Raw genomic sequence first — 25,751 nt, 5'->3', positions numbered from 1 at the left:
GCAGTCAGGCTACCTCTGGCGAGCACATTGAGGGCTGTGCGGCCCCCCAAAGAAATGCCACCCCACACCATGACTGACCCACCGCCAAACCGGTCATGCTGGAGGATGTTGCAGGCAGCAGAACGTTCTCCACGGCGTCTCCAGACTCTGTCACGTCTGTCACATGTGCTCAGTGTGAACCTGCTTTCATCTGTGAAGAGCACAGGCGCCAGTGGCGAATTTGCCAATCTTGGTGTTCTCTGGCAAATGCCAAACGTCCTGCACGGTGTTGGGCTGTAAGCACAACCCCCACCTGTGGACGTCGGGCCCTCATACCACCCTCATGGAGTCTGTTTCTGACCGTTTGAGCAGACACATGCACATTTGTGGCCTGCTGGAGGTCATTTTGCAGGGCTCTGGCAGTGCTCCTCCTGCTCCTCCTTGCACAAAGGCGGAGGTAGCAGTCCTGCTGCTGGGTTGTTGCCCTCCTACGGCCTCCTCCACGTCTCCTGATGTACTGGCCTGTCTCCTGGTAGCGCCTCCATGCTCTGGACACTACGCTGACAGACACAGCAAACCTTCTTGCCACAGCTCGCATTGATGTGCCATCCTGGATGAGCTGCACTACCTGAGCCACTTGTGTGGGTTGTAGACTCCGTCTCATGCTACCACTAGAGTGAAAGCACCGGCATTATTCAAAAGTGACCAAAACATCAGCCTGGAAGCATAGGAACTGAGAAGTGGTCTGTGGTCACCACCTGCAAAACCAGTCCTTTATTGGGGGTGTCTTGCTAATTGCCTATAATTTCCACCTGTTGTCTATTCCATTTGCACAAAAGCATGTGAAATGTATTGTCAATCAGTGTTGCTTCCTAAGTGGACAGTTTGATTTCACAGAAGTGTGATTGACTTGGAGTTACATTGTGTTGTTTAAATGTTCCCTTTATTTTTTTGAGCAGCGTATATATATATATATATATATATATATATATATATATACACACACAGTGGGGAGAACAAGTATTTGATACACTGCCGATTTTGCAGGTTTTCCTACTTACAAAGCATGTAGAGGTCTGTAATTTGTATCATAGGTACACTTCAACTGTGAGAGACGGAATCTAAAACAAAAATCCAGAAAATCACATTGTATGATTTTTAAGTAATTAATTTGCATTTTATTGCATGACATAAGTATTTGATACATCAGAAAAGCAGAACTTAATATTTGGTACAGAAACCTTTGTTTGTAATTACAGATATCATACGTTTCCTGTAGGTCTTGACCAGGTTTGCACACACTGCAGCAGGGATTTTGGCCCACTCCTCCATACAGACCTTCTCCAGATCCTTCAGGTTTCGGGGCTGTCGCTGGGCAATACGGACTTTCAGCTCCCTCCAAATATTTTCTATTGGGTTCAGGTCTGGAGACTGGCTAGGCCACTCCAGGACCTTGAGATGCTTCTTACGGAGCCACTCCTTAGTTGCCCTGGCTGTGTGTTTCGGGTAGTTGTCATGCTGGAAGACCCAGCCACGACCCATCTTCAATGCTCTTACTGAGGGAAGGAGGTTGTTGGCCAAGATCTCGCGATACATGGCCCCATCCATCCTCCCCTCAATACGATGCAGTCGTCCTGTCCCCTTTGCAGAAAAGCATCCCCAAAGAATGATGTTTCCACCTCCATGCTTCACGGTTGGGATGGTGTTCTTGGGGTTGTACTCATCCTTCTTCTTCCACCAAACACGGTGAGTGGAGTTTAGACCAAAAAGCTATATTTTTGTCTCATCAGACCACATGACCTTCTCCCATTCCTCATCTGGATCATCCAGATGGTCATTGGCAAACTTCAGACGGGCCTGGACATGCGCTGGCTTGAGCAGGGGGACCTTGCGTGCGCTGCAGGATTTTAATCCATGACGGCGTAGTGTGTTACTAATGGTTTTCTTTGAGACTGTGGTCCCAGCTCTCTTCAGGTCATTGACCAGGTCCTGCCGTGTTGTTCTGGGCTGATCCCTCACCTTCCTCATGATCATTGATGCCCCACGAGGTGAGATCTTGCATGGAGCCCCAGACCGAGGGTGATTGACCGTCATCTTGAACTTCTTCCATTTTCTAATAATTGCGCTAACAGTTGTTGCCTTCTCACCAAGCTGCTTGCCTATTATCCTGTAGCCCATCCCAGCCTTGTGCAGGTCTACAATTTTATCCCTGATGTCCTTACACAGCTCTCTGGTCTTGGCCATTATGGAGAGGTTGGAGTCTGTTTGATTGAGTGTGTGGACAGGTGTCCTTTATACAGGTAACGAGTTCAAACAGGCGCAGTTAATACAGGTAATGAGTAGAGAACAGGAGGGCTTCTTAAAGAAAAACTAACAGGTCTGTGAGAGCTGGAATTCTTACTGGTTGGTAGGTGATCAAATACTTATATCATGCAATAAAATGCAAATTAATTACTTAAAAATCATACAATGTGATTTTCTGGATTTTTGTTTTAGATTCCGTCTCTCACAGTTGAAGTGTACCTATGATAAAAATTACAGACCTCTACATGCTTTGTAAGTAGGAAAACCTGCAAAATCGGCAGTGTATCAAATACTTGTTCTCCCCACTGTATATACAGTGAAGGAAAAAAGTATTTGATCCCCTGCTGATTTTGTACGTTTGCCCACTGACAGAGAAATTATTAGTCTATATTTTAATGGTAGGTTTATTTGAACAGTGAGAGACAGAATAACAACAAAAAAATCCAGAAAAACGCATGTCAAAAATGTTTTAAATTGATTTGCATTTCAATGAGGGAAATAAGTATTTGACTCCTCTGCAAAACATGACTTAGTACTTGGTGGCAAAACCCTTGTTGGCAATCACAGAGGTCAGATGTTTCTTGTAGTTGGCCACCAGGTTTGCACACATCTCAGGAGGGATTTTGTCCCACTCCTCTTTGCAGATCTTCTCCAAGTCATTAAGGTTTCGAGGCTGACGTTTGGCAACTCAAACCTTCAGCTCCCTCCACAGATTTTCAATGGGATTAAGGTCTGGAGACTGGCTAGGCAACTCCAGGACCTTAATGTGCTTCTTCTTGAGCCACTCCTTTGTTGCCTTGACCGTGTGTTTTGGGTCATTGTCATGCTAGAATATCCATCCACGACCCATCCATCCACGACCCATCCACGTCAATCGTCCCTTTGATGCGGTGAAGTTGTCCTGTCCCCTTAGCAGAAAAACACCCACAACGCATAATGTTTCCACCTCCATGTTTGATGGTGGAGGGGGTGTTCTTGGGGTCATAGGCAGCATTCCTCCTCCTCCAAACACGGCGAGTTGAGTTGATGCCAAAGAGCTCGATTTTGGTCTCATCTGACCACAACACTTTCACCCAGATCTCCTCTGAATCATTCAGATTTTCATTGGCAAACTTCAGACGGGCCTGTATATGTGCTTTCTTGAGCAGGGGGACCTTGCGGGCGCTGCAGGATTTCAGTCCTTCACGGCGAGTGTGTTACCAATTGTTTTCTTGATGTCTATGGTCCCAGCTGCCTTGAGATCATTGACAATATCCTCCTGTGTAGTTCTAGGCTGATTCCTCACCGTTCTCATGATCATTGCAACTCCACGAGGTGAGATCTTGCATGGAGCCCCAGGCCGAGGGAGATTATTTTGTGTTTCTTCCATTTGCGAATAATCGCACCAACTGTTGTCACCTTCTCACCAAGTTGCTTGGCGATGGTCTTGTAGCCCATTCCAGCCTTGTGTAGGTCTACAATCTTGTCCCTGACATCCTTGGAGAGCTCTTTGGTCTTGACCATGGTGGAGAGTTTGGAATCTGATTGATTGATTGCTGCTGTGGACTTGTGTCTTTTATACAGGTAACAAACTAAGATTAGGAGCACTCCCTTTAAGAGTGTGCTCCTAATCTCAGCTCGTTACCTGTATAAAAGACACCTGGGAGCCAGAAATCCTTCTGATTGAGAGGGGGTAAAATACTTATTTCCCTCATTAAAATGCAAATCAATTTATAACATTTTTGACATGCGTTTTTCTGGATTATTTTTTTGTTATTCTGTCTCTCACTGTTAAATTAAACCTACCGTTAAAATTATAGACTGATCATTTCTTTGTCAGTGGGCAAATGTACAAAATCAGCAGGGGATCAAATATTTTTTTCCCTCACTGTATACTGCAACATTTTCTTAAATCAGCATCTCTACATGTATGACAGCCATTCCATTCCAGTGTCTGTTGAATTCCAAGACAGGCACACCTCATTCTACTGAATTAGGTACAGATTAGGTGATCACATGACCAAATCTTATTTCATGAGGAAAAGTATAAAAACCTATATCCTCTTGCAATAGTACCAGCTGGATGGCAAAAACAGTGCTAATAGTACCTCAAAAGTAATAACTATTGACCATGCCAATAGAGTTGAAAAGGAAACTTTTGAGTGATGAAAAGAAGGGTTCAATTCTAGCTTTACTGGCAGAGGGATACAGTCAGTGTCAGGTTGCTTCCATCCTTAAAATGTCAAAGACGGCGGTTCATAAGAACAAGGTCAAGCAGCAGACATTGGAGACAACAAAGCTACAGACCGGCAGAGGGCGAAAACGAATCTCTACTGACCGGGATGACCGCCAACTCATTCGAATGTCACTCAACAACCGTAGGATGACATCAAGTGACCTACAAAAAGAATGGCAAACGGCAGCTGGGGTGAAGTGCACGGCAAGGACGGTTCGAAACAGGCTCCTAGTGGCAGGGCTGAAGTCATGCAAAGCTAGAAAAAAGCCCTTCATCAATGAGAAGCAAATAAGAGCCAGGCTCTACTGGGTGATCTGAAAAGTCATAGTCAAATCGATCAATAATATAATAATACTTTTAGCAAAAATGTTTATTTTCAATTCACAAACTGTAGAAACAATGAGAATAGAAAGGTTCAGAACTTTTGTAAAACATCACAGTACAGTTGAAAAATATATGGCAAATAGAAATCCAATATGGATGGTGTTAAGAGATAGATGGGAGGTGTTGAATGGAGCTGAAGGATGGGACTAATAACAACAAGATAACTAGTGTAAGACATGCTGTGTCCATAATAAGTATATAGGTTATATATTGTGAGCTTTTGTGAAAGAGCACAGTTAGAAAGATATGGCATATAGAAGCATACCAGATGGACATCATGAAAATGATCGGAGGAAGTTCAGGAGTAAAAACAAACAAAATATAATTATTGACTGTGTCCATAAAATGTATATAGTATGTATAAGCCTGAAGTAGAGGCCTAAGCATTGTTGTTCACTAGTTTACTCCAATTAGGGAAGGGATGGTGGGGTTGGAAAGTAATAAAGGGAAATATATATATTTTTAAAGGATATGTATGTATATATATGTATGTGTGTGTATATATATGCGAGGGGGAAAAAAAGAAAAAAACATATGGGGGATTGGAAGTGATGCAGACAATTACATTGATGGAAGTTACAATCTATCTGTAATATTAAAGCTGATCTACCCCCCCAAAAAAAAAGAACAAAAAAAAGAACCAGGCTGAGGTTTGCAAAAGACCATAAGGATTGGACTGTAGAGGACTGGAGTAAGGTCATCTTCTCTGATGAGTCCAAATTTCATCTTTGCCCAACATCTGGTCGTCTAATGGTTAGACGGAGACCTGGAGAGGCCTACAAGACACAGTGTCTCGCACCCACTGTGAAATTTGGTGGAGGATCGGTGATGATCTGGGGGTGCTTCAGCAAGGCTGGAATCGGGCAGATTTGTCTTTGTGAAGGACGCATGAATCAAGCCACGTACCAGGTTGTCCTGGAAGAAAACTTGCTTCCTTTTGCTGTGACATTGTTCCCCAACTCGGAGGATTGGTTTTTCCAGCAGGACAATGCGCCATGCCACACATTCAGGTCAATCAAGGTGCGGATGGAGGACCACCAGATCAAGACCCTGTCATGGCCAGCCCAATCTCCAGACCTGAACCCCATTGAAAACTTCTGGAATGTGATCAAGAGGAAGATGGATGGTCACAAGCCATCAAACAAAGCCGAGCTGCTTGAATTTTTGCGCCAGGAGTGGCATAAAGTCACGCAACATCAATGTGAAAGACTGGTGGAGAGCATGCCAAGACGCATGAAAGCTGTGATTGAAAATCAGGGTTATTCCACCAACTATTGATTTCTCTTCCTAAGTTAAAACATTAGTATTGTGTTGTTTAAAAATGAACATGAACTTATTTTCTTTGCATTATTCGAGGTCTGACAACACTGCATCTTTTTTGTTATTTTGACCAGTTGTCATTTTCTGCAAATAAATGCTCTAAATGACAATATTTTTATTTGGAATGTTGGAGAAATGTTGTCAGTAGTTTATAGAATAAAACAAAAATGTTATTTTTACCCAAACACATACCTATAAATAGAAAAACCAGGGAAACTGATAATTTTGCAGTGGTCTCTTAATTTTTTCCGCAGCTGTATATACAGTGGGGGAAAAAAGTATTTAGTCAGCCACCAATTGTGCAAGTTCTCCCACTTAAAAATATGAGAGAGGCCTGTAATTTTCATCATAGGTACACGTCAACTATGACAGACAAAATGAGAAAAAAAATCAAGAAAATCACATTGTAGGATTTTTTATGAATTTATTTGCAAATTATGGTGGAAAATAAGTATTTGGTCAATAAGAAAAGTTTCTCAATACTTTGTTATATACCCTTTGTTGGCAATGACACAGGTCAAACGTTTTCTGTAAGTCTTCACAAGGTTTTCACACACTGTTGCTGGTATTTTGGCCCATTCCTCCATGCAGATCTCCTCTAGAGTTGTGATGTTTTGGGGCTGTCGCTGGGCAACACGGACTTTCAACTCCCTCCAAAGATTTTCTATGGGGTTGAGATCTGGAGACTGGCTAGGCCACTCCAGGACCTTGAAATGCTTCTTACGAAGCCACTCCTTCGTTGCCCGGGCAGTGTGTTTGGGATCATTGTCATGCTGAAAGACCCAGCCACGTTTCATCTTCAATGCCCTTGCTGATGGAAGGAGGTTTTCACTCAAAATCTCACGATACATGGCCCCATTCATTCTTTCCTTTACACGGATCAGTCGTCCTGGTCCCAGAAAAACTGCCCCAAAGCATGATGTTTCCACCCCCATGCTTCACAGTAGGTATGGTGTTCTTTGGATGCAACTCAGCATTCTTTGTCCTCCAAACACGACGAGTTGAGTTTTTACCAAAAAGTTCTATTTTGGTTTCATCTGACCATATGACATTCTCCCAATCCTCTTCTCGATCATCCAAATGCACTCTAGCAAACTTCCGACGGGCCTGGACATTTACTGGCTTAAGCAGGGGGACACGTCTGGCACTGCAGGATTTGAGTCCCTGGCGGCGTAGTGTGTTACTGATGGTAGGCTTTGTTACTTTGGTCCCAGCTCTCTGCAGGTCATTCACTAGGTCCCCCCGTGTGGTTCTGGGATTTTTGCTCACTGTTCTTGTGATCATTTTGACCCCACGGGGTGAGATCTTGCGTGGAGCCCCAGATCGAGGGAGATTATCAGTGGTCTTGTATGTCTTCCATTTCCTAATAATTGCTCCCTCAGTTGATTTCTTCAAACCAAGCTGCTTACCTATTGCAGATTCAGTCTTCCCAGCCTGGTGCAGGTCTACAATTTTGTTTCTGGTGTCCTTTGACAGCTCTTTGGTCTTGGCCATAGTGGAGTTTGGAGTGTGACTGTTTGAGGTTGTGGACAGGTGTCTTTTATACTGATAACAAGTTCAAACAGGTGCCATTTAATACAGGTAACGAGTGGAGGACAGAGGAGCCTCTTAAAGAAGAAGTTACAGGTCTGTGAGAGCCAGAAATCTTGCTTGTTTGTAGGTGACCAAATACTTATTTTCCACCATAATTTGCAAATAAATTCATTAAAAATCCTACAATGTGATTTTCTGGATTTTTTTTTCTCAATTTGTCTGTCATAGTTGACATGTACCTATGATGAAAATTACAGGCCTCTCTCATCTTTTTAAGTGGGAGAACTTGCACAATTGGTGGCTGACTAAATACTTTTTCCCCCCACTGTACGTACATACATACATACATACATACATACATACATACATACATACATATAGTTGAAGTCGTAAGTTTACATACACTTAGGTTGGAGTCATTAAAACTTGTTTTTCAACCACTCCACAGCTGTTTTGTTAACAAACTATAGTTTTGGCAAGTCAGTAAGGACATCTACTTTGTGCATGACACAAGTCATTTTTCCAACAATTGTTTACAGACAGATTATTTCACTTATAATTCACTGTATCACAATTCCAGTGGGTCAGGAGTTTACATACACTAAGTTGACTGTGCCTTTAAACAGCTTGGAAAATTCCAGAAAATTATGTCATGGCTTTAGAAGCTTCTGATAGGCTAATTCACATCATTTGAGTCAATTGGAGGTGTACCTTAGGATGTATTTCAAGGCCTACCTTCAAACTAAGTGCCTCTTTGCTTGACATCATGGGAAAATCAAAAGAAATCAGCCAATTGTAGACCTCCACAAGTCTGGTTCATCCTTGGGAGCAATTTCCAAAGCCTGAAGGTACCACGTTCATCTGTACAAACAATAGTACGCAAGTATAAACACCATGGGACCACGCAGCCGTCATACTGCTCAGGAATGAGACGCGTTCTGTCTCCTAGAGATTAACGTACTTTGGTGCGAAAAGTGCAAATCAATCCCATAACAACAGCAAAGGACCTTGTGAAGATGCTGGAGGAAACAGGTACAAAAGTATCTATATCCACAGTAAAAAGAGTCCTATATCGACATAACCTGAAAGGCCGCTCAGCAATGAAGAAGCCACTGCTCCAAAACCGGCATAAAAAAAGCCAGACTACGGTTTGCAACTGCATATGGGGACAAAGATCGTACTTTTTGGAGAAATGTCCTCTGGTCTGATGAAACAAAAATATAACTGTTTGGCCATAATGACCATCGTTATGATTGGAGGAAAAAGGGGAAGGCTTGCACGCCGAAAAACACCATCCCAACCGTGAAGCACGGGAGTGGCAGCATCATGCTGTGGGGGTGCTTTTCTGCAGGAGGGACTCGTGAACTTCACAAAATAGATGGCATCATGTGGATATATTGAAGCAACATCTCAAGACATCAGTCAGGAAGTTAAAGGTTGGTCGCAAATGGGTCTTCCAAATGGACAAAGACCCCAAGCATACTTACAAAGTTGTGGCAAAATGGCTTAAGGACAACAAAGTCAAGGTATTGGAGTGGCCATCACAAAGCTCTGACCTCAATCCTATAGAAAATGTGTGGGCAGAACTGAAAAAGCGTGTGCGAGCAAGGAGGCCTACAAACCTGACTCAGTTACACCAGTTCTGTCAGGAGGAATGGGCCAAAATTCACCCAACTTAATGTGGGAAGCTTGTGGAAGGCTACCTTAAACGTTTGACCCAAGTTAAACAATTTAAAGGAAATCTTACCAAATACTAATTGAGTGTATGTAAACTTCTGACCCACTGGGAATGTGATGAAAGAAATAAAAGCTGAAATAAATAATTCTCTCTGCTATTATTCTGACATTTCACATTCTTAAAATAAAGTGGTGATCCTAACTGACCTAAAACAGGGAATTTTTACTTGGATTAAATTTCAGGAATTGTAAAAAACTGAGTTTAAATGTATTTGGCTAAGGTGTATGTAAACTTCTGACTTCAACTGTGTGTGTGTGTGTGTGTGTATATATATATATATATATATATATATATATATATATCAAGCCAGTCATCACTATAAACTCAGTCTTTGTTCTATTTCAGTGCTCTGGAGGGGAAACCAGATTGCCCCTCCTCCCCGGAACGTCCGGGCACCGTCTCCATGGAACAAGCGCCACCCATGCCTATAACCAGCCAACGGGAAAAGAGAGCAGTCAGGCCTCCAAAGAAGAAGTTCCAAAAGGCGGGGCTCTACTCTGATGTGTACAAGACGGCAGAGTGAGGCCCATAATAGAGAAACACAGACACATGTCAAATCTGGATATACCCGTTTGCTTACCAAAGGTCAAACCAGGAATATGTAGGGCATATATGGACATCTCACACTTTTTTTTGTTGTTGTTCCTGTTTCTCTTTCAGTCCTCGTAGTCAGCTTCTGCAGATGAAGAAAGAGAAACTGGAGTACACACCTGGGGAACACGACTACGGCCTTTTTCCTGCCCCTATCCATGTTGGTGAGTGTTCTTGCACGCAAGCACACACACACACACACTCACACTTTGTCATGACATGTTACTTCATTTCTCTCCCCCACCCTCCCTTTCAGGAAAGTACCTAAGACAGAAGCAAATTGATTTCCAGTTGCCTTACGACATCTTGTGGCTGTGGAAACATGACCAGGTGATCACTGCTAAGTGTTTTTCCCCTCAGAGTCGACAAGCTATAATAGGGATTTGTCCAATCTATATACAGTGAGGGAAAAAAGTATTTGATCCCCTGCTGATTTTGTACGTTTGCCCACTGACAAATAAATTATCAGTCTATAATTTTAATGGTTGGTTTATTTGAACAGTGAGAGACAGAATAACAACAAAAAAATCCAGAAAAACGCATGTCAAAAATGTTATAAATTGATTTGCATTTTAATATCCCACTGGCTATAAGGTGAATGCACCAATTTGTAAGTCGCTCTGGATAAGAGCGTCTGCTAAATGACGTAAATGTAAATGTAAATGTAATGAGGGAAATAAGTATTTGACCCCCTCTCAATCAGAAAAATGTCTGGCTCCCAGGTGTCTTTTATACAGGTAACGAGCTGAGATTAGGAGCACACTCTTAAAGAGAGTGCTCCTAATCTCAGTTTGTTACCTGTATAAAAGACACCTGTCCACAGAAGCAATCAATCAATCAAACTCTCCACCATGGCCAAGACCAAAGAGCTCTCCAAGGATGTCAGGGACAAGATTGTAGACCTACACAAGGTTGGAATGGGCTACAAGACCATAGCCAAGCAGCTTGGTGAGAAGGTGACAACAGTTGGTGCAAATGGAAGAAACACAAAACTGTCAATCTCCCTCGGCCTGGGGCTCCATGCAAGATCTCACCTCGTGGAGTTGCAATGATCATGAGAACAGTGAGGAATCAGCCCAGAACTTAACAGGAGGATCTTGTCAATGATCTCAAGGCAGCTGGGACCATAGTCACCAAGAAAACAATTGGTAACACACTAAGCCGTGAAGGACTGAAATCCTGCAGCGCCCGCAAGGTCCCCCTGCTCAAGAAAGCACATATACATGCCCGTCTGAAGTTTGCCAATGAACATCTGAATGATTCAGAGGAGAACTGGGTGAAAGTGTTGTGGTCAGATGAGACCAAAATGGAGCTCTTTGGCATCAACTCAACTCACCGTGTTTGGAGGAGGAGGAATGCTGCCTATGACCCCAAGAACACCATTCCCACCGTCAAACATGGAGGTGGAAACATTATGCTTTGGGGGTGTTTTTCTGCTAAGGGGACAGGACAACTTCACCACATCAAAGGGACGATGGACGGGGCCATGTACCGTCAAATCTTGGGTGAGAACCTCCTTCCCTCAGCCAGGGCATTGAAAATGGGTAGTGGATGGGTATTCCAGCATGACAATGACCCAAAACACACGGCCAAGGCAACAAAGGAGTGGCTCAAGAAGAAGCCAATGAAGGTCCAGGAGTGGCCTAGCCAGTCTCCAGACCTTAATCCCATAGAAAATCTGTGGAGGGAGCTGAAGGTTAGAGTTGCCAAACGTCAGGCTTGAAACCTTAATGACTTGGAGAAGATCTGCAAAGAGGAGTGGGACAAAATCCCTCCTGAGATGTGTGCAAACCTGGTGGCCAACTACAAGAAGCATCTGACCTCTGTGATTGCCAACAAGGGTTTTGCCACCAAGTACTAATTCATGTTTTGCAGAGGGGTCAAATACTTATTTCCCTCATTAAAATGCAAATCAATTTATAACATTTTTGACATGAGTTTTTCTGGATTTTGTTGTTGTTATTCTGTCTCTCACTGTTCAAATAAACCTACCATTAAAATTATCGACTGATAATGTCTTTGTCAGTGGGCGAACGTACAAAATCAGCAGGGGATCAAATACTTTTTTCCCTCACTGTAAGGATTCGTCTCTTTTATGATATAAGGCCTGTCCAGTAGGTGCACTTGAACATCAAGCTGCCTCACGATACATAAACAGGAGATGGGCTCCTGGACTATGTGCAGTTCTAGCTCGGACAAGGCTACTTACTTATGATGTAATAGCTACTTACTTATGATGTAATAACCTACATTTCTTGATGGTTTTAGCTCTACGAGAAGCCCGATGTCCCCCTTTATAAAAAGATCAGATCAAGTGAGTACACAGTCTAAGATCCAGTCGCCTCAATTATACTGTAACCAAACACTATTTAATGCTGTGTCCCAAATGGCACCCTGTTCCCTATATAATGCACTACTTTAGACCAGAGCCCTATTGGACCCTGGTCAAAAGTTGTGCACTATATAGGAAATAGGGTGCCATTTGGGACGCAGCCATGGTCTGGTCAAGCTATTGTGTATATGTCCTTGCCTTGTGTAACTGTAGACGTCTATGTGGATGTGAAGCCTGTCTCGGGTTATGAAGCCACCACCTGTAACTGCAGGCCTTCCGGGGAAGCCATCGACAGAGGCTGCCTTGACGAATGCCTCAACAGGTATAAACACTGGTGTTGAAGACTAAAATAGACTGGCACACTGGTATATGCTCCCAGACGTGCTGTGTTTATCTACAAGGAAAACGCTTTCGACCCTGCTTGGGTCTTCAATTTACGTCAATGTTCAGATATCTGCCTTGGAATAGCATCTCAAGATGTGAATTAATTTAATATGAATAAATGATCTTGGTGTGTCCCACTTGGTTGCAATAAAAGTATTTTCTCCCATTCCCTCAGGATGAGCTTTGCCGAGTGCCTCCCCGGCACTTGTCCGTGCGGGGAGCAGTGTGACAACCAGCACATCCAGAGGCACGAGTGGGTGCAGTGCCTGGAGCGCTTCCGTGCCGAGGGCAAGGGCTGGGGCATCCGCACCAAGGAGCCCCTCCGCTCAGGCCAGTTCATCATCGAGTACCTGGGAGAGGTTGTCAGCGAGCACGAGTTCAGGTAAGATAGATTTGAATGCATGTATTGATATGTAGGTTATTCATACAACATTACATATATGCATCGAGGGGCAAAACATAAATCACATTTTCACTTAGGGCTCTATTTTAACAAACCTAACGCAATGGCGGTAGCGCTATAGGTTTGGGGGTGTGTCAAATGTTTTTGCTATTTTCACAACTGGAATTATGGGCTCAGTAGCTGGCGGGAAAGGGCTGGGTTTTGATGACTAAACAAGTTGTAGGTGTGTCGAGGCTTGACCCCCTCACTGGCCAATCAGAACGTGCTCCATGGCAAAAAAGTTCAGCATTTAGGGATAAAAACAATATATAAATAAACGCTAAGAATCATCAATGTGATGGCTCTTTGCAGTGATGTATGACAGCGTGTCCATAGACATTAACAATCTGTTGTTAACCTGGGCTGGCACAATTACTGTATAACCGTGTAACCGACGGTTATGGATGAAGACCATCATGAAAATAAAATAACTATCATAAACGTTTAAAAATAAAAATAATTATTTTTGGTGTGTGTGTGTGGAACAAACAGCTGACTGAAGACGGGACTGCCGGGCATTTGGGCATTTGTGCGGTTGAGTCCGTTTCTGCCGTAACATGGACTCTTAACAGCGTGATCAAACTTTTTTGCGCCTTGCTGAAACAAGCAAATAAGTATTCGGTTGCCTAGGCAACACCCCCACAATGCAACAGCAGCACACATAGAAATACAATGAATAGAACATGCTTGGAACCTCTAACCCTAGTAATTTGACTGGTAAACTCATGGGTATACTCACAATGGCTGCCTGGTATTGTGGTGCAATAATTTCCATGGTAATGTAGAATGTTCATTCAAATGATGTTAACTGATGTGGCTCATACAATGGAATGTATTTTTTGTTGAATCAACAAATCACAGCACATATTTTACTTCCTGCTTTGCTCCTATGGGTACACTTGCAATGGCTGCCAATCCACCCATTATGCCATCATTAACGAATGGGGACGTCCGTTCTATTCAGTCTATTTCTATGGCAGCACATCCAGTCAGGAGCAGAGGAGGGGAGAAAATGTGCGTAAACACCCCCGTTAGTTTTGTTGTTGCTATTCAAATGGTTATTACGGTGACCATGGTCATTTGGCTGGCCAATTACCGTCATCCAAAATTCCATGACTGTCTCAGCCCTATTGTTAACGCAGCGAATGGGCTGTTTGAGAGCACACACTTGGTACTTGCAGAGCAGTCATTCTCCATCTGCTACATATCAACTGCAATCATTTCTATAATCAGCACTGTGTGATTTTCTCACGCCGTCCATTATTGCACTTCTTCTGTGTGAAGAGCCTGTCTGTCTGTTTTCGGGGGCCTGCGCTGCTGCCAGCAACGGTTTGGGTCTCACGGTGCCTCGGTTTCAGATGGTTTAGCATTGCACCTGTACTGCCACTAGCTCAATTCCACCTTGCAAAGTTAGCATTTCACCACCACCTCATTTAACTTCTCAAAGTATTGCCATATAGGACTTCCCTGCTGTCGCTTCGCTGTCTCACTCTCTGGCATTTTCCCAACCGTTAACGACGATGACGTGCGGAGTGCTTTATATCTGTGGCAAATAAAAAGAGTGAATAATTCTAATCAAAACAAAACAACTTGTTTTAAATAGTCTATGTCTAAATACAGTTACAGGCACCATCATTGCTCCCCTTGGGCATATAATATTAAGGTAGACTATGGAGGCTTTTACGCAAATCCAAAATAATAATGGAAGCTGGCTAAAATAATTAAAAAGGGGATGTCGGCTCACTGTTTTGCTCCTCCCAAACCTGATCTTTCAATAAAGCTTTGGTGATTCATATGCATTTCAAAGCAATCTCAGAAGCCAAACCCTTAATTGATAGGCTGGGCTTTCCATGGCACTGTGTGCACACGTAGGCCTAAATGTCTTTAAACGCATAACATTCACACTTCTATACAAAATAGGAGGCTCCTGTCAGTTGTATCCAATGTCTCCCCTATATGCATGTAGTGTTTAAAATATATATATATAATGTAGATGTATAGACCGCTCAACCCCCATTAACAGCCTCTCCCCCACTACATAAAAAAAAAAATGCGGTTGATATGGTGGAGGACTGAATTGGCACCCCTCCCACCTCAACGCAAGCGAGCTGATCTTAGACAGGTAACGTGCGTTTGACACTTGCGCCTCCTTAGTGCCAATCGAAAAATGGAGCCCATAGTCTCCCATTGACATCAATTTATGACTAAGTGAAAATTCAACTTAAGTGGAAGTTACCAAGGATTCACGCCAAATGTATTATTCTTTCATGTTAAATCATTATTTTTTAAGGTGTGCCTTTTGAGTGGTTCTGTAGTGTTCATCTGTGTTCCTAAGCTCTGCATGGTATTCTCTTATCCATATATTCTAATGTCCCTCTCTCTCCCCCTCTGTGTGTGCTGTAGAAGTCGCATGATGGAGCAGTACTTCTCACACAGCGGCCAATACTGTCTGAACCTGGACAGCGGCATGGTGATCGATAGCTACCGGATGGGCAACGAGGCCCGCTTCATCAACCACAGCTGTGAACCCAACTGTGAGATGCAGAAGTGGTGAGTTAGTAGGACAACTACTACTACTATGACTACAACAACAACATGCCATTTCGCAAACACTTTAATCCAGACTGCCCAATCGATTGGTCGACATTTTTAAACGTGTATCTTTCCATATTTAGACAGACCCTATGTTTGAATAAAATCAACTATATGTAGGCTGAGGTTGTCTGATGCTTTAAGCACTGCGATTTAAAAATGAAGACATAAATTATTCAGACAGTATGAAAAATGTATGCACTCACTAACTGTAAGTCGCTCTGGATAAGAGCGTCTGCTAAATGACTAAAATGTAAATGTAAATAAAGAAGGAGCCAGAGATCAATATAGCCTAACCAGAAGGGAAAAAAATGTTTTCGTATAACAGTTTCATTTCATTTATAATAGTCTTCATATCTCAAAATGAATGTCATATGGTTAATACAAATTCGATCTAAATGAAAATGATACAAATCTAAAAGTAACTTCTATTGCCATTGCCAATATGTAAAAATAGCCTACATAAAGCCAACAGATAAAAACATTGCAGCCAGCAGGTAGAAAATATCCTGATTTTTAAAATAAATATCCTATAAATCACATTGGCTACGCATGGCCTGTCTGCAAGGAACTTGAAACATTGTATCAACTATGAACTTGGTCAGCCACAAGCTCGTGCTAGCAAACTTGCAACGTATCAAAATATTCTGGGCCCTTAGTTTATCAGTCCAGTGAGCTCCGGACAGACAGACACAGCTGTAGGCTATTTGTGCAAGGGATAAGAAGTAATCAGGTAGGCCTATTTTATGATGTTTCCATGCCATTTTTTCCCCTTTTTATGCTGAGTGGTTATCGAAAGGGAGAGAGCTGGAAAGATTTTTCAAAGAGGCTACGTTGAGGAACTATTGTCATTCTCAATGGATATAAAAACAGACTTTGTTTACTTGCTGTTTGAGGTGAAGAAAAAATTACTTTGAGAAGCTCCACAGTGATGGTGAGTTAAGACAATCAGAAATAGTATCAGATCCCCAAATGGGCACATTTATAGGCCTACATTTGCGCGCAGTCCAGGTAGCCTAGGCCTACTTCTGTGTGTGTCCTTACTCAAGATTGACAGTAGCTCTCCAAACAAAAGGCAATAAATAAATTGACAACTCATAAATGGAATGAAATAAAGCTACACTTTTTCCCCCACAAGTGTAGCCTAGGTTATGCGCTCTGCAAGCAACGTGTCCACTCCTACAATGACAATGGTAAGACTGTTGTAATAAAAAATAAAATAAAAATATTCCACGACTGTTGTCATAATATATTGAATGCATTAACAGAAATTACCGTAACCAAACAAACATTGTAGATTATAAATTATGGTAATTCATGGTAAATGTACTACTGGTGTGCCACCCCCGCGGCCTCCGCAATGGATTAGTCCACTCAGACAGGTGTGAATCAGACAGGTGTCTCGTTTGCCACTGCTCGACTAAAAAAAAATATTGGTCGACCAACAGCCTATCAACTAAACAATCGACCAGTCGACTAAATGGGGTCAGCCCTACTGGACTGTGCCTGATTATTCAGCGCTAATCGGTTTAAGGCCCTTTCTCTGCGATAAACCAATCGACCAACCTCCAGACAATTCCAGGATTGCGTACCTCTCAGCTAGGATCAAGCACGGCAATTGTAGACCTGGTTAAGAAGGCTTCTGAATCATTGGCTCCTTCCCTAAGAATAATACATACTAGCGTTTGTTTGTCTGGTTGTTGTGTTGAATGAAAGAGCAAATTGGACATCAACATGTTAAACCCACCGTTTAAGTGAAGAGGAATTTCAGCAACTCTTGGAGGACAGTTGAAGTTAATAAAATAGCTTCTTTATTTTTAAAGACCCACCGTTTAACCCCAAAAGGGCCTGAACACAGACCGTAAAAACGGTTAACGACCTTTGAGAAAAGACAGTCACCTGTTTTCCTCCTTGCACTTCTTGAACGTCCAGTCCAGTCAGTAAACTAGGACACACTTATCTAACAACTGTCTCTGTAGTGCTGTGGGGTGGTGTGGACCGGGCCTCGAATAAGAGATTCTGCAGTCATAGAGAATTTCCAGTGTGAAGCCTGGCCAGTCCTCCATCTTGTCACAGAATAGCGATTATACGATGTTGTAGCTGGGGCCTTGGACACAGCCGTATTAGTGCCCCGAGACAATGTGCTGAAACTGATTTTTGTCCTCCCAGAAAGAATACATTAGACAGCAAAGGGAAAGTGCAGCCTATACGGTTGTACTGTGCAGGGAGATGAAGAAAGCGTGCTCCCCAAATGGCACCCTATTCCCTATATAGTGCACTACTTTTAACCAGAGCCCCATGCTCTGGCTGTGCCCTATGCTCAAGTTTTGGCCTGCCTGGGCAAATCTGAGTTCTCCCTCCTCACTCTTCTTCCCTCCTGTCTGTTGCTCCTGCAGGTCGGTGAATGGGGTGTACAGGATCGGCCTCTTTGCCCTCAAGGACATGAGCAGCGGCACGGAGCTCACCTACGACTACAACTTCCACTCCTTCAACACCGAAGAGCAGGTGGGTGTGGCGGCACATCAACCATCTTCCCCAATCCACTCCCAGTTACAGCCCCAATTTAGCCTGGTTCCAGATCTGTTTCTGCCAAGGCAAAACAATCTCTCTTGGTCATTTTAGCATCCAAGAGCGCTCTCTCAATTTTCCCACACCGTTCCCTTTTCCTGTTTTTGGCACACACTTCACATTCCTTTACCTGTTACCTTGAACTTCTCTCCCCTTACATCCTCCCTCCTACTGCTGCTTACTTCTCTCGCGCCCTCTCTCCTCCCCTCACTCTCTCTCTCCTCCCCTCACTCTCTCTCTCCTCCCCTCACTCTCTCTCTCCTCCCCTCCCTCTCTCTCCTCCCCGCTCTCGCTCTCTTCCCCTCTCTCTCGCTCTCCTCCCCTCTCTCTCGCTCTCCTCCCCTCTCTCTCTCTCTCTCTCTCTCCACCCCTCTCTCTCTCCTCCCTGCTCTCTCTCTCTCTCTCTCTCTCTCTCTCTCTCTCCTCCCCGCTCCCCCCCCCGCTCTCTCTCTTTCTCTCTCTACAGCAAGTGTGTAAGTGTGGCTCAGAGGGCTGCCGGGGCATCATCGGAGGGAAGAGCCAGCGAATCAACGGGATGCCTGGAAAGACGGGCGGGGCACGGCGGCTGGGTCGACTCAAGGAGAAACGCAAGTCCAAGCACCAGCTGAAAAAACGAGTGCGTGTAAGGGAGAGAGACTGGAGGAAATGTCAGAGAAAAAGTTATATCAGGTGTCTTGTTACTGCCGCTGCAATGGGTCTTGTTATTTACCGTCGTCAGCCGTTTTTACACAGCATTTTTATGGAGCCTAAAGGCAAAGACATTGTATTCTGATCCTAAATCAGTCAAGTCTTTGCCATGTGTTTAGCTCTGTAACCTAGAGAGCGGTCTCTCCTACCCGGCTAAGTTTATTTTAAGGGGCAGTGTGTATGTAGAACGGAGTGGTTCCTTGCTCAAAGGAGCTTTTTGTGGGGCGGAAGGTTAGATTGAAAAAAAGACAATGGACTTGAATAGTGAGAGGGCTGGACTGAACAGCAGCCTATGATCAGTACTCCTTTATCTCTAACTCTCCCCCTCTTCTCTTTTCCCAAGGAGGAGGATTCAAGTGACAGCAGCAAGTTTTATCCCCACCTTCTCATGAAACCCATGTCCAACAGAGAGAGGTACACACACACAGCACATGTGCCAAACACATGTCCTTCACGCACACATACACACGCAAACACAACACAAACACTCACCACTCTCTCTCTCTGTGGCTCAGGAACTTTGTGCTGAAGCACCGTGTGTTCCTACTGAGGAACTGGGAGAAGATGAGGGAGAAGCAGGAGCTGCTGAAGAGGGAGGGCGAGAGGGAGGCCAGCGGTGGCCTGTCCATCTACACACGCTGGGGAGGAGTCATCCGCGATGACGGAAACATCAAGTCAGGTCAGTATGTGTGTGAGGAGTCAAAGGTGTGTGAGACCATACCCACATGTGCAGGAAAACAGAACTAGAATGAATAGAATAATCATTCTATACTGATCAAAAAGATGAACGCAACAGGTAAAGTGTTGGTCCCATGTTTCATGAGCTGAAATAAAAGATCCCCGAAATGTTCCATATGCACAAAAAGCTTATTTCTCCCAAATTTTGTGCAGAAATTAGTTTACATCCCTGTTAGTGAGCATTTCTCATTTTCCCAGATAATCATCCACCTGACAGGTGTGGCATATCAAGAAGCTGATTAAACAGCATGATCATTACACAGGTGCACCTTGTACTGGAGACAATAAAAGGCCACTCTAAAATGTGCAGTTTTGTCACACAACACAATGCCACAGATTGCAATTGGCATGCTGACTGCAGAAATGTCCACCAGAGCAGTTGCCAGAGAATTAAATGTTCATTTCTCTACCATAAGCCGCCTCCAACATCATTTTAGAGAATTTGGCAGTACTTCCAACCGGCCTCACAACCGGAGTCCTCGTGTAACCATGCCAGTCCAGGACCTCCACATTCGGTTTCTTCACCTGCGGGATCATCTGAGACAGCTGATGAAACTGAGGAGTATTTCTGTCTGTAATAAAGCCCTTTTTTGGGGAAAGACTCATTCTGATTCGCCCCTGCCCATTTACATTTACGTCATTTAGCAGACGCTCTTATCCAGAGCGACTTACAAATTGGTGCATTCACCCTATAGCCAGTGGGTTAACCACTTTACAATTTTATTTTATTTTTTTATTTTTTTTGGGGGGGGGGTAGAAGGATTACTTCATCCTATCCCAGGTATTCCTTAAAGAGGTGGGGTTTCAAATGTCTCCGGAAGGTGGTGAGTGACTCCGCTGTCCTGGCGTCGTGAGGGGAGCTTGTTCCACCATTGGGTGTGCCAGAGCAGCGAACAGTTTTGACTGGGCTGAGCGGGAACTATGCTTCCGCAGAGGAAGGGAGCCAGCAGGCCAGAGGTGGATGAACACAATGCCCTCGTTTGGGTGTAGGGACTGATCAGAGCCTGAAGGTACGGAGGTGCCGTTCCCCTCACTGCTCCATAGGCAAGCACCATGGTCTTGTAACGGATGCGAGCTTCAACTGGAAGCCAGTGGAGTGTGCGGAGGAGGGGGATGACGTGAGAGAACTTGGGAAGGTTGAACACCAGACGGGCTGCGGCATTCTGGATGAGTTGTAGGGGTTTAATGGCACAGGCAGGGAGCCCAACCAACAGCGAGTTGCAGTAATCCAGACGGGAGATGACAAGTGCCTGGATTAGGACCTGTGCCGCTTCCTGTGTAAGGCAGGGTCGTACTCTCCGAATGTTGTAGAGCATGAACCTGCAGGATCGGGTCACCGCCTTGATGTTAGCGGAGAACGACAGGGTGTTGTCCAGGGTCACGCCAAGGCTCTTCGCACTCTGGGAGGAGGACACAACGGAGTTGTCAACCGTGATGGCGAGATCATGGAACGGGCAGTCCTTCCCCGGGAGGAAGAGCAGCTCCGTCTTGCCAGGGTTCAGCTTGAGGTGGTGATCCGTCATCCATACTGATATGTCGGCCAGACATGCAGAGATGCGATTCGCCACCTGGTTATCAGAAGGGGGAAAGGAGAAGATTAGTTGTGTATCGTCAGCGTAGCAATGATAGGAGAGGCCATGTGAGGATATGACAGAGCCAAGTGACTTGGTGTATAGGGAGAAAAGGAGAGGGCCTAGAACTGAGCCCTGGGGGACACCAGTGGTGAGAGCACGTGGTGCGGAGACAGCTTCTCGCCACGCCATTTGGTAGGAGCGACCGGTCAGGTAGGACGCAATCCAGGAGTGAGCCGCGCCGGAGATGCCCAGCTCGGAGAGGGTGGAGAGGAGGATCTGATGGTTCACAGTATCAAAGGCAGCAGACAGGTCTAGAAGGACAAGAGCAGAGGAGAGAGAGTTAGCTTTAGCAGTGCGGAGAGCCTCCGTGACACAGAGAAGAGCAGTCTCAGTTGAATGACCAGTCCTGAAACCTGACTGGTTTGGATCAAGAAGGTCATTCTGAGAGAGATAGCAAGAGAGTTGGCTAAAGACGGCACGCTCAATAGTTTTGGAAAGAAAAGAAAGAAGGGATACTGGTCTGTAGTTGTTGACATCAGTGGGATCGAGTGTTGGTTTTTTGAGAAGGGGTGCAACTCTCGCTCTCTTGAAGACGGAAGGGACATGGCCAGCGGTCAAGGATGAGTTGATCAGCGAGGTGAGGTAGGGGAGAAGGTCACCGGAGATGGTCTGGAGAAGAGAGGAGGGGATGGGGTCAAGCGGGCAGGTTGTTGGGCGGCCTGCAGTCACTAGTCGCTAGATTTTATCTGGAGAGAGAGGGGAGAAAGAAGTCATGTGAAATCCATAGATTAGGGCCTAATGAATTTATTTAAACTGGCTTGTTTCCTTATATGAACTGTAACTCAGTAAAATCGTTGAAATTGTTCCGTTTATATTTTTGTTAAGTATATTTCAATATGCAGGAATGTGGCAGGGGTACGTTTTCTCAAAAAGCTTTGTAGCACTAGGATAATCTTTCCTCCTTTGCCTACAATAGACTTATGATGATGTTAGTGCTGCGAAGCTTTTCAGGGAAACTCACCCCAGTTAAGTCCTGAATATAAATGCTGTTTTGTATGGGGTGTCATGTAGTGTTTGTGATGGCTTGTTAACTCAATCGCTCTGTGTGTGTCACATTGTCGTCGCAGACGTGTTCCTGACACAGTTCTCAGCACTGCAGACGTCCCGGTCGGTCCGCACGCGGAGGCTGGCGGCGGCCGAGGAGAACACGGAGGTCACCCGCACCGCCCGCCTGGCGCACATCTTCAAGGAGATCTGTGACATGATTACCAGCTATAAGGGTCAGTGACACACACACATACAGACATTTGCACTCGCGCACACAATGTGTCTATTTCTCTGTGCGTTGATTGGTGGGGAAAAACAGGTCTACTAGCCTACTGTAGGCAACACTACTTTTTTTTACGTCAACATTCATTCAGAACAATTAGCTTGTATCAGTAGTATCAAAAGAAAGGTGGGAAAGGAAAATCGAAGTTTCAGGGAAGAATGTACAGAGAGATATGCGTTCATCTTACCCAATGCCAAGCTAGTGTGTCTTATTTGCAAAGAAAATGTCGCTGTTTGCATATAATTCAATCTCAGGCGTCATTATGAATCCAAGCATGGAACTTTCAAGTGTTCTTCCCACCCCAGACAGAGTCCCGACGCAGAAACATTGAAGCGTTAACTGCAAGCTTCACACACAGCTTTTTGGGCTGACATATTCTGTCACTTATCTGGTTAAATCTGCATTTACAAGGAAGAGGGAAAACAGTTGTGGACATGGTGGAAAAACGTAAGGCCTTTACTAGGAAGCTTGAGTTGTTCGATTTGGACTTGTCATCTGGAAGGCTACTGCACTTCAGCACACTGAAGAAACGACAGGCAGAGGGACCAGGCCGCAGCATTATCACAGAGGTGATGGAAGATTTCATCAAGCAGCTGAGGGACAACTTCTCCACCAGATTTGAAGACTACAGCATGCCCAAGGATATCATTGCGTTTGTACGTGATCCTCTCACAGTCCGCCCAGGTGGAGAATTCTCCTCCCATGCTAAGAAAACGATACCCTCGCTGGATGAGACAGCAATTCAAACTAAGCGGATTGAATTCCAGACTTCGAGCCAAATCAGGGTGGCATACTCAGAGGAATACAGCACAATAAAGAAACTTGCATTTTATGTGCTAACAATGTTTGGATCGACTTACACCTGCGAGTCCTCATTTTCCTCTATGAACGTAATATAGACTCACGACAGGAACCGGCTTTCACATAAGTCGATCGAGGACTGCCTGCGCATCAAAATCACATCCATCTCACCCGACATCCACAAGATAGTGTCCGAGGGGAAATGCAACTTTTCACATTAAGTATAGTAAGTAACTTTGTGTCCTATATGACTGTATTTAGGAAATACTAACATTATTGTGAGTGCTTATCCAAGGATATTTAGTTCTCAAGCTGACAGTATCTTCTGTTTTGTTCTGTCTTTACAGGAGCAGGCTATCCCGATTCAGACACATACATCTACTTTTTTTCTTTAAATGATTGGTTTATGTAGGATGCTACTTTTTCCATTTGCAATTGTAATTAGGCCTTATAAAAAAAATCCCACTTCTTTTAGGCCATTTTATTATTGTGAAAGATGCTGTTAAGCCTCATAGCCTACCTTATTTTATATAGGCCTAGGCTCGGAAGAAATAGACTCCAATATTGTTGTTTATAAAGTCAAATTAAAATGAAGATTATTGTTGAAATGAATTACTCGACTGGTGTAGTTTTTCTCTATCTGTTGCTGTGCAACACTTGCATAACAAGTTAGCTATAAGTTGCGCTGCGGTTGCAGCTTTACGTTTCAGCAGCACCACAAAATGGTCCGCTATCCTGCATTCTCTCTCCTCATGAATTAAGTTAAAATGTAACTTTTGCATTATTTAGGTAGGGTAACTTCCTTCTTGGGACATTGCATTTGGGAGTTTTTGCATCTCGGGTCAGAGATGTTTTTTATTATAATAATATTTTTTTATGAAAATAATATTCAGAATTAATTTGGGGGCCAAATAATATTGCTGGCGGCCAGATTTGGCCCACAGGCCGTCAGTTGGGGAACCATGCTGTAAGGGATGGCAAAGCTCTGTGTTTGTGTGTGTGTGTGTGTGTGTGTGTGTGTGTGTGTGCGCGCAGCCTTCCCTATAAACACCAACCACCCCTCCAGCATACACATACACACTCACACTCTCTCTTGATCTCTCACTCACTCAAACTTGCACACATACTGAAATCCTTCCCATAAACTCCATAGTCTCTAAACATCCCTGGTGCCTTCAGAGAGACTGCTGGACACCTGGTTTTAATTCAAGCAAATGGGAAAGACATGACAAAGTCAACACTTCTGTGTAACGCAACCCAATCTCAACAGGACTCAGTCCATGTGCGTGTACTGACCACTACAACTGGCTTACCTGTTTGGCTTTTGCCTCTACAAACATCTGCTGTTGTAAATCTGATTCAAGTGTGCAGAGTCATTTTTCCCTGAGTATATTTATGCACTATAACAGTAAAAGATACTCTGCTGAAGATAATAAAACGTCTCTCTTTCCATAGACTCAGCTGGTCAGACCCTTGCTGCTCCACTGGTAAACCTACCTTCAAGAAAGCGGTAAGTGTTAGCTTGTTTGTTTGTGTGTGCTTGCTAGCTCTTTCACCCATGTTTACTGTATGTAGGTGTGTTGTGCAACGCTTTGTGTCTTATCCAACACCCTCAGTGTTCTTATCGCTTCCTGCGACCATTACGATCATGTTTGGATTCATGAGACAAGCGGCCCAGTTTTGACTCTCACCCCATGACTCATTGTGTGTGTGTGATCCCAGGAACACGCAGTACTATGAGAAGGTGTCGGACCCGCTGGACCTGAGCACCATTGAGAAGCAAATCACCACAGGGCACTACAAGACCGTGGAGGCGTTTGACACCGACATGCTCAAAGTGTTCCGCAACGCAGAGGTGGGTCTCCCTCAACCCTCCTCCTTATGGGATATACACAGCCACTGATCCTTTACACACATACCTACACACCTATACACAGAGGACTCTTTGATTTACATTTGAATTGTGTGGAGGCTGTGTGAGTGCCACTCAAATCCTCTGAAGGGTACTCAACGCTATAGACAGGTGGGTTGTTTAGCAACAAAACCCAATGTGTGCGCAACTGTGCAGCAAAACAGGCAGGGTTGGCTTAGAATCAAAGGATTGTTGACAACATGTAAACTATATTTCCTCTCCAAATCATTATTGAAAACATAAATACATTTGCACAATGAGCACTTGTTGTCTCCCAAATACACCATTACAGTTGTTGGTTAGCTAGCTAGCAAATTTTAGCCATGT

At 44.1% G+C, this 25,751-nt stretch overlaps 1 protein-coding gene across 5 annotated transcripts in view; it reads left to right on the top strand.

Annotated features, from left to right (window-relative positions):
• The window catches only part of LOC121586317 (histone-lysine N-methyltransferase ASH1L-like), a 54,152-nt gene that overhangs the window by 19,661 nt on the left and 8,740 nt on the right, over positions 1-25,751 (top strand). For 3 of the 5 annotated variants that reach the window (XM_045226302.1, XM_045226303.1, XM_045226301.1), the window contains 14 exons: positions 9,819-9,992; positions 10,134-10,228; positions 10,321-10,394; positions 12,333-12,378; positions 12,610-12,718; positions 12,956-13,162; positions 15,626-15,772; positions 18,211-18,319; positions 18,849-19,004; positions 19,413-19,483; positions 19,585-19,748; positions 22,509-22,661; positions 24,968-25,022; positions 25,235-25,367. In XM_045226302.1, coding sequence (XP_045082237.1) covers positions 9,819-9,992; positions 10,134-10,228; positions 10,321-10,394; positions 12,333-12,378; positions 12,610-12,718; positions 12,956-13,162; positions 15,626-15,772; positions 18,211-18,319; positions 18,849-19,004; positions 19,413-19,483; positions 19,585-19,748; positions 22,509-22,661; positions 24,968-25,022; positions 25,235-25,367 — 1,693 coding nt within the window. The remainder of the gene's footprint in view (positions 1-9,818; positions 9,993-10,133; positions 10,229-10,320; positions 10,395-12,332; positions 12,379-12,609; positions 12,719-12,955; positions 13,163-15,625; positions 15,773-18,210; positions 18,320-18,848; positions 19,005-19,412; positions 19,484-19,584; positions 19,749-22,508; positions 22,662-24,967; positions 25,023-25,234; positions 25,368-25,751) is intronic. The other 2 variants (XM_041902917.2, XM_045226304.1) reach the window with 1 other exon arrangement.

Source organism: Coregonus clupeaformis, chromosome 17 (assembly GCF_020615455.1).
Source record: "Coregonus clupeaformis isolate EN_2021a chromosome 17, ASM2061545v1, whole genome shotgun sequence".
NCBI classification, from domain to species: Eukaryota; Metazoa; Chordata; class Actinopteri; order Salmoniformes; family Salmonidae; genus Coregonus; species Coregonus clupeaformis.
This window is presented reverse-complemented; position numbering and strand designations above follow the sequence as displayed.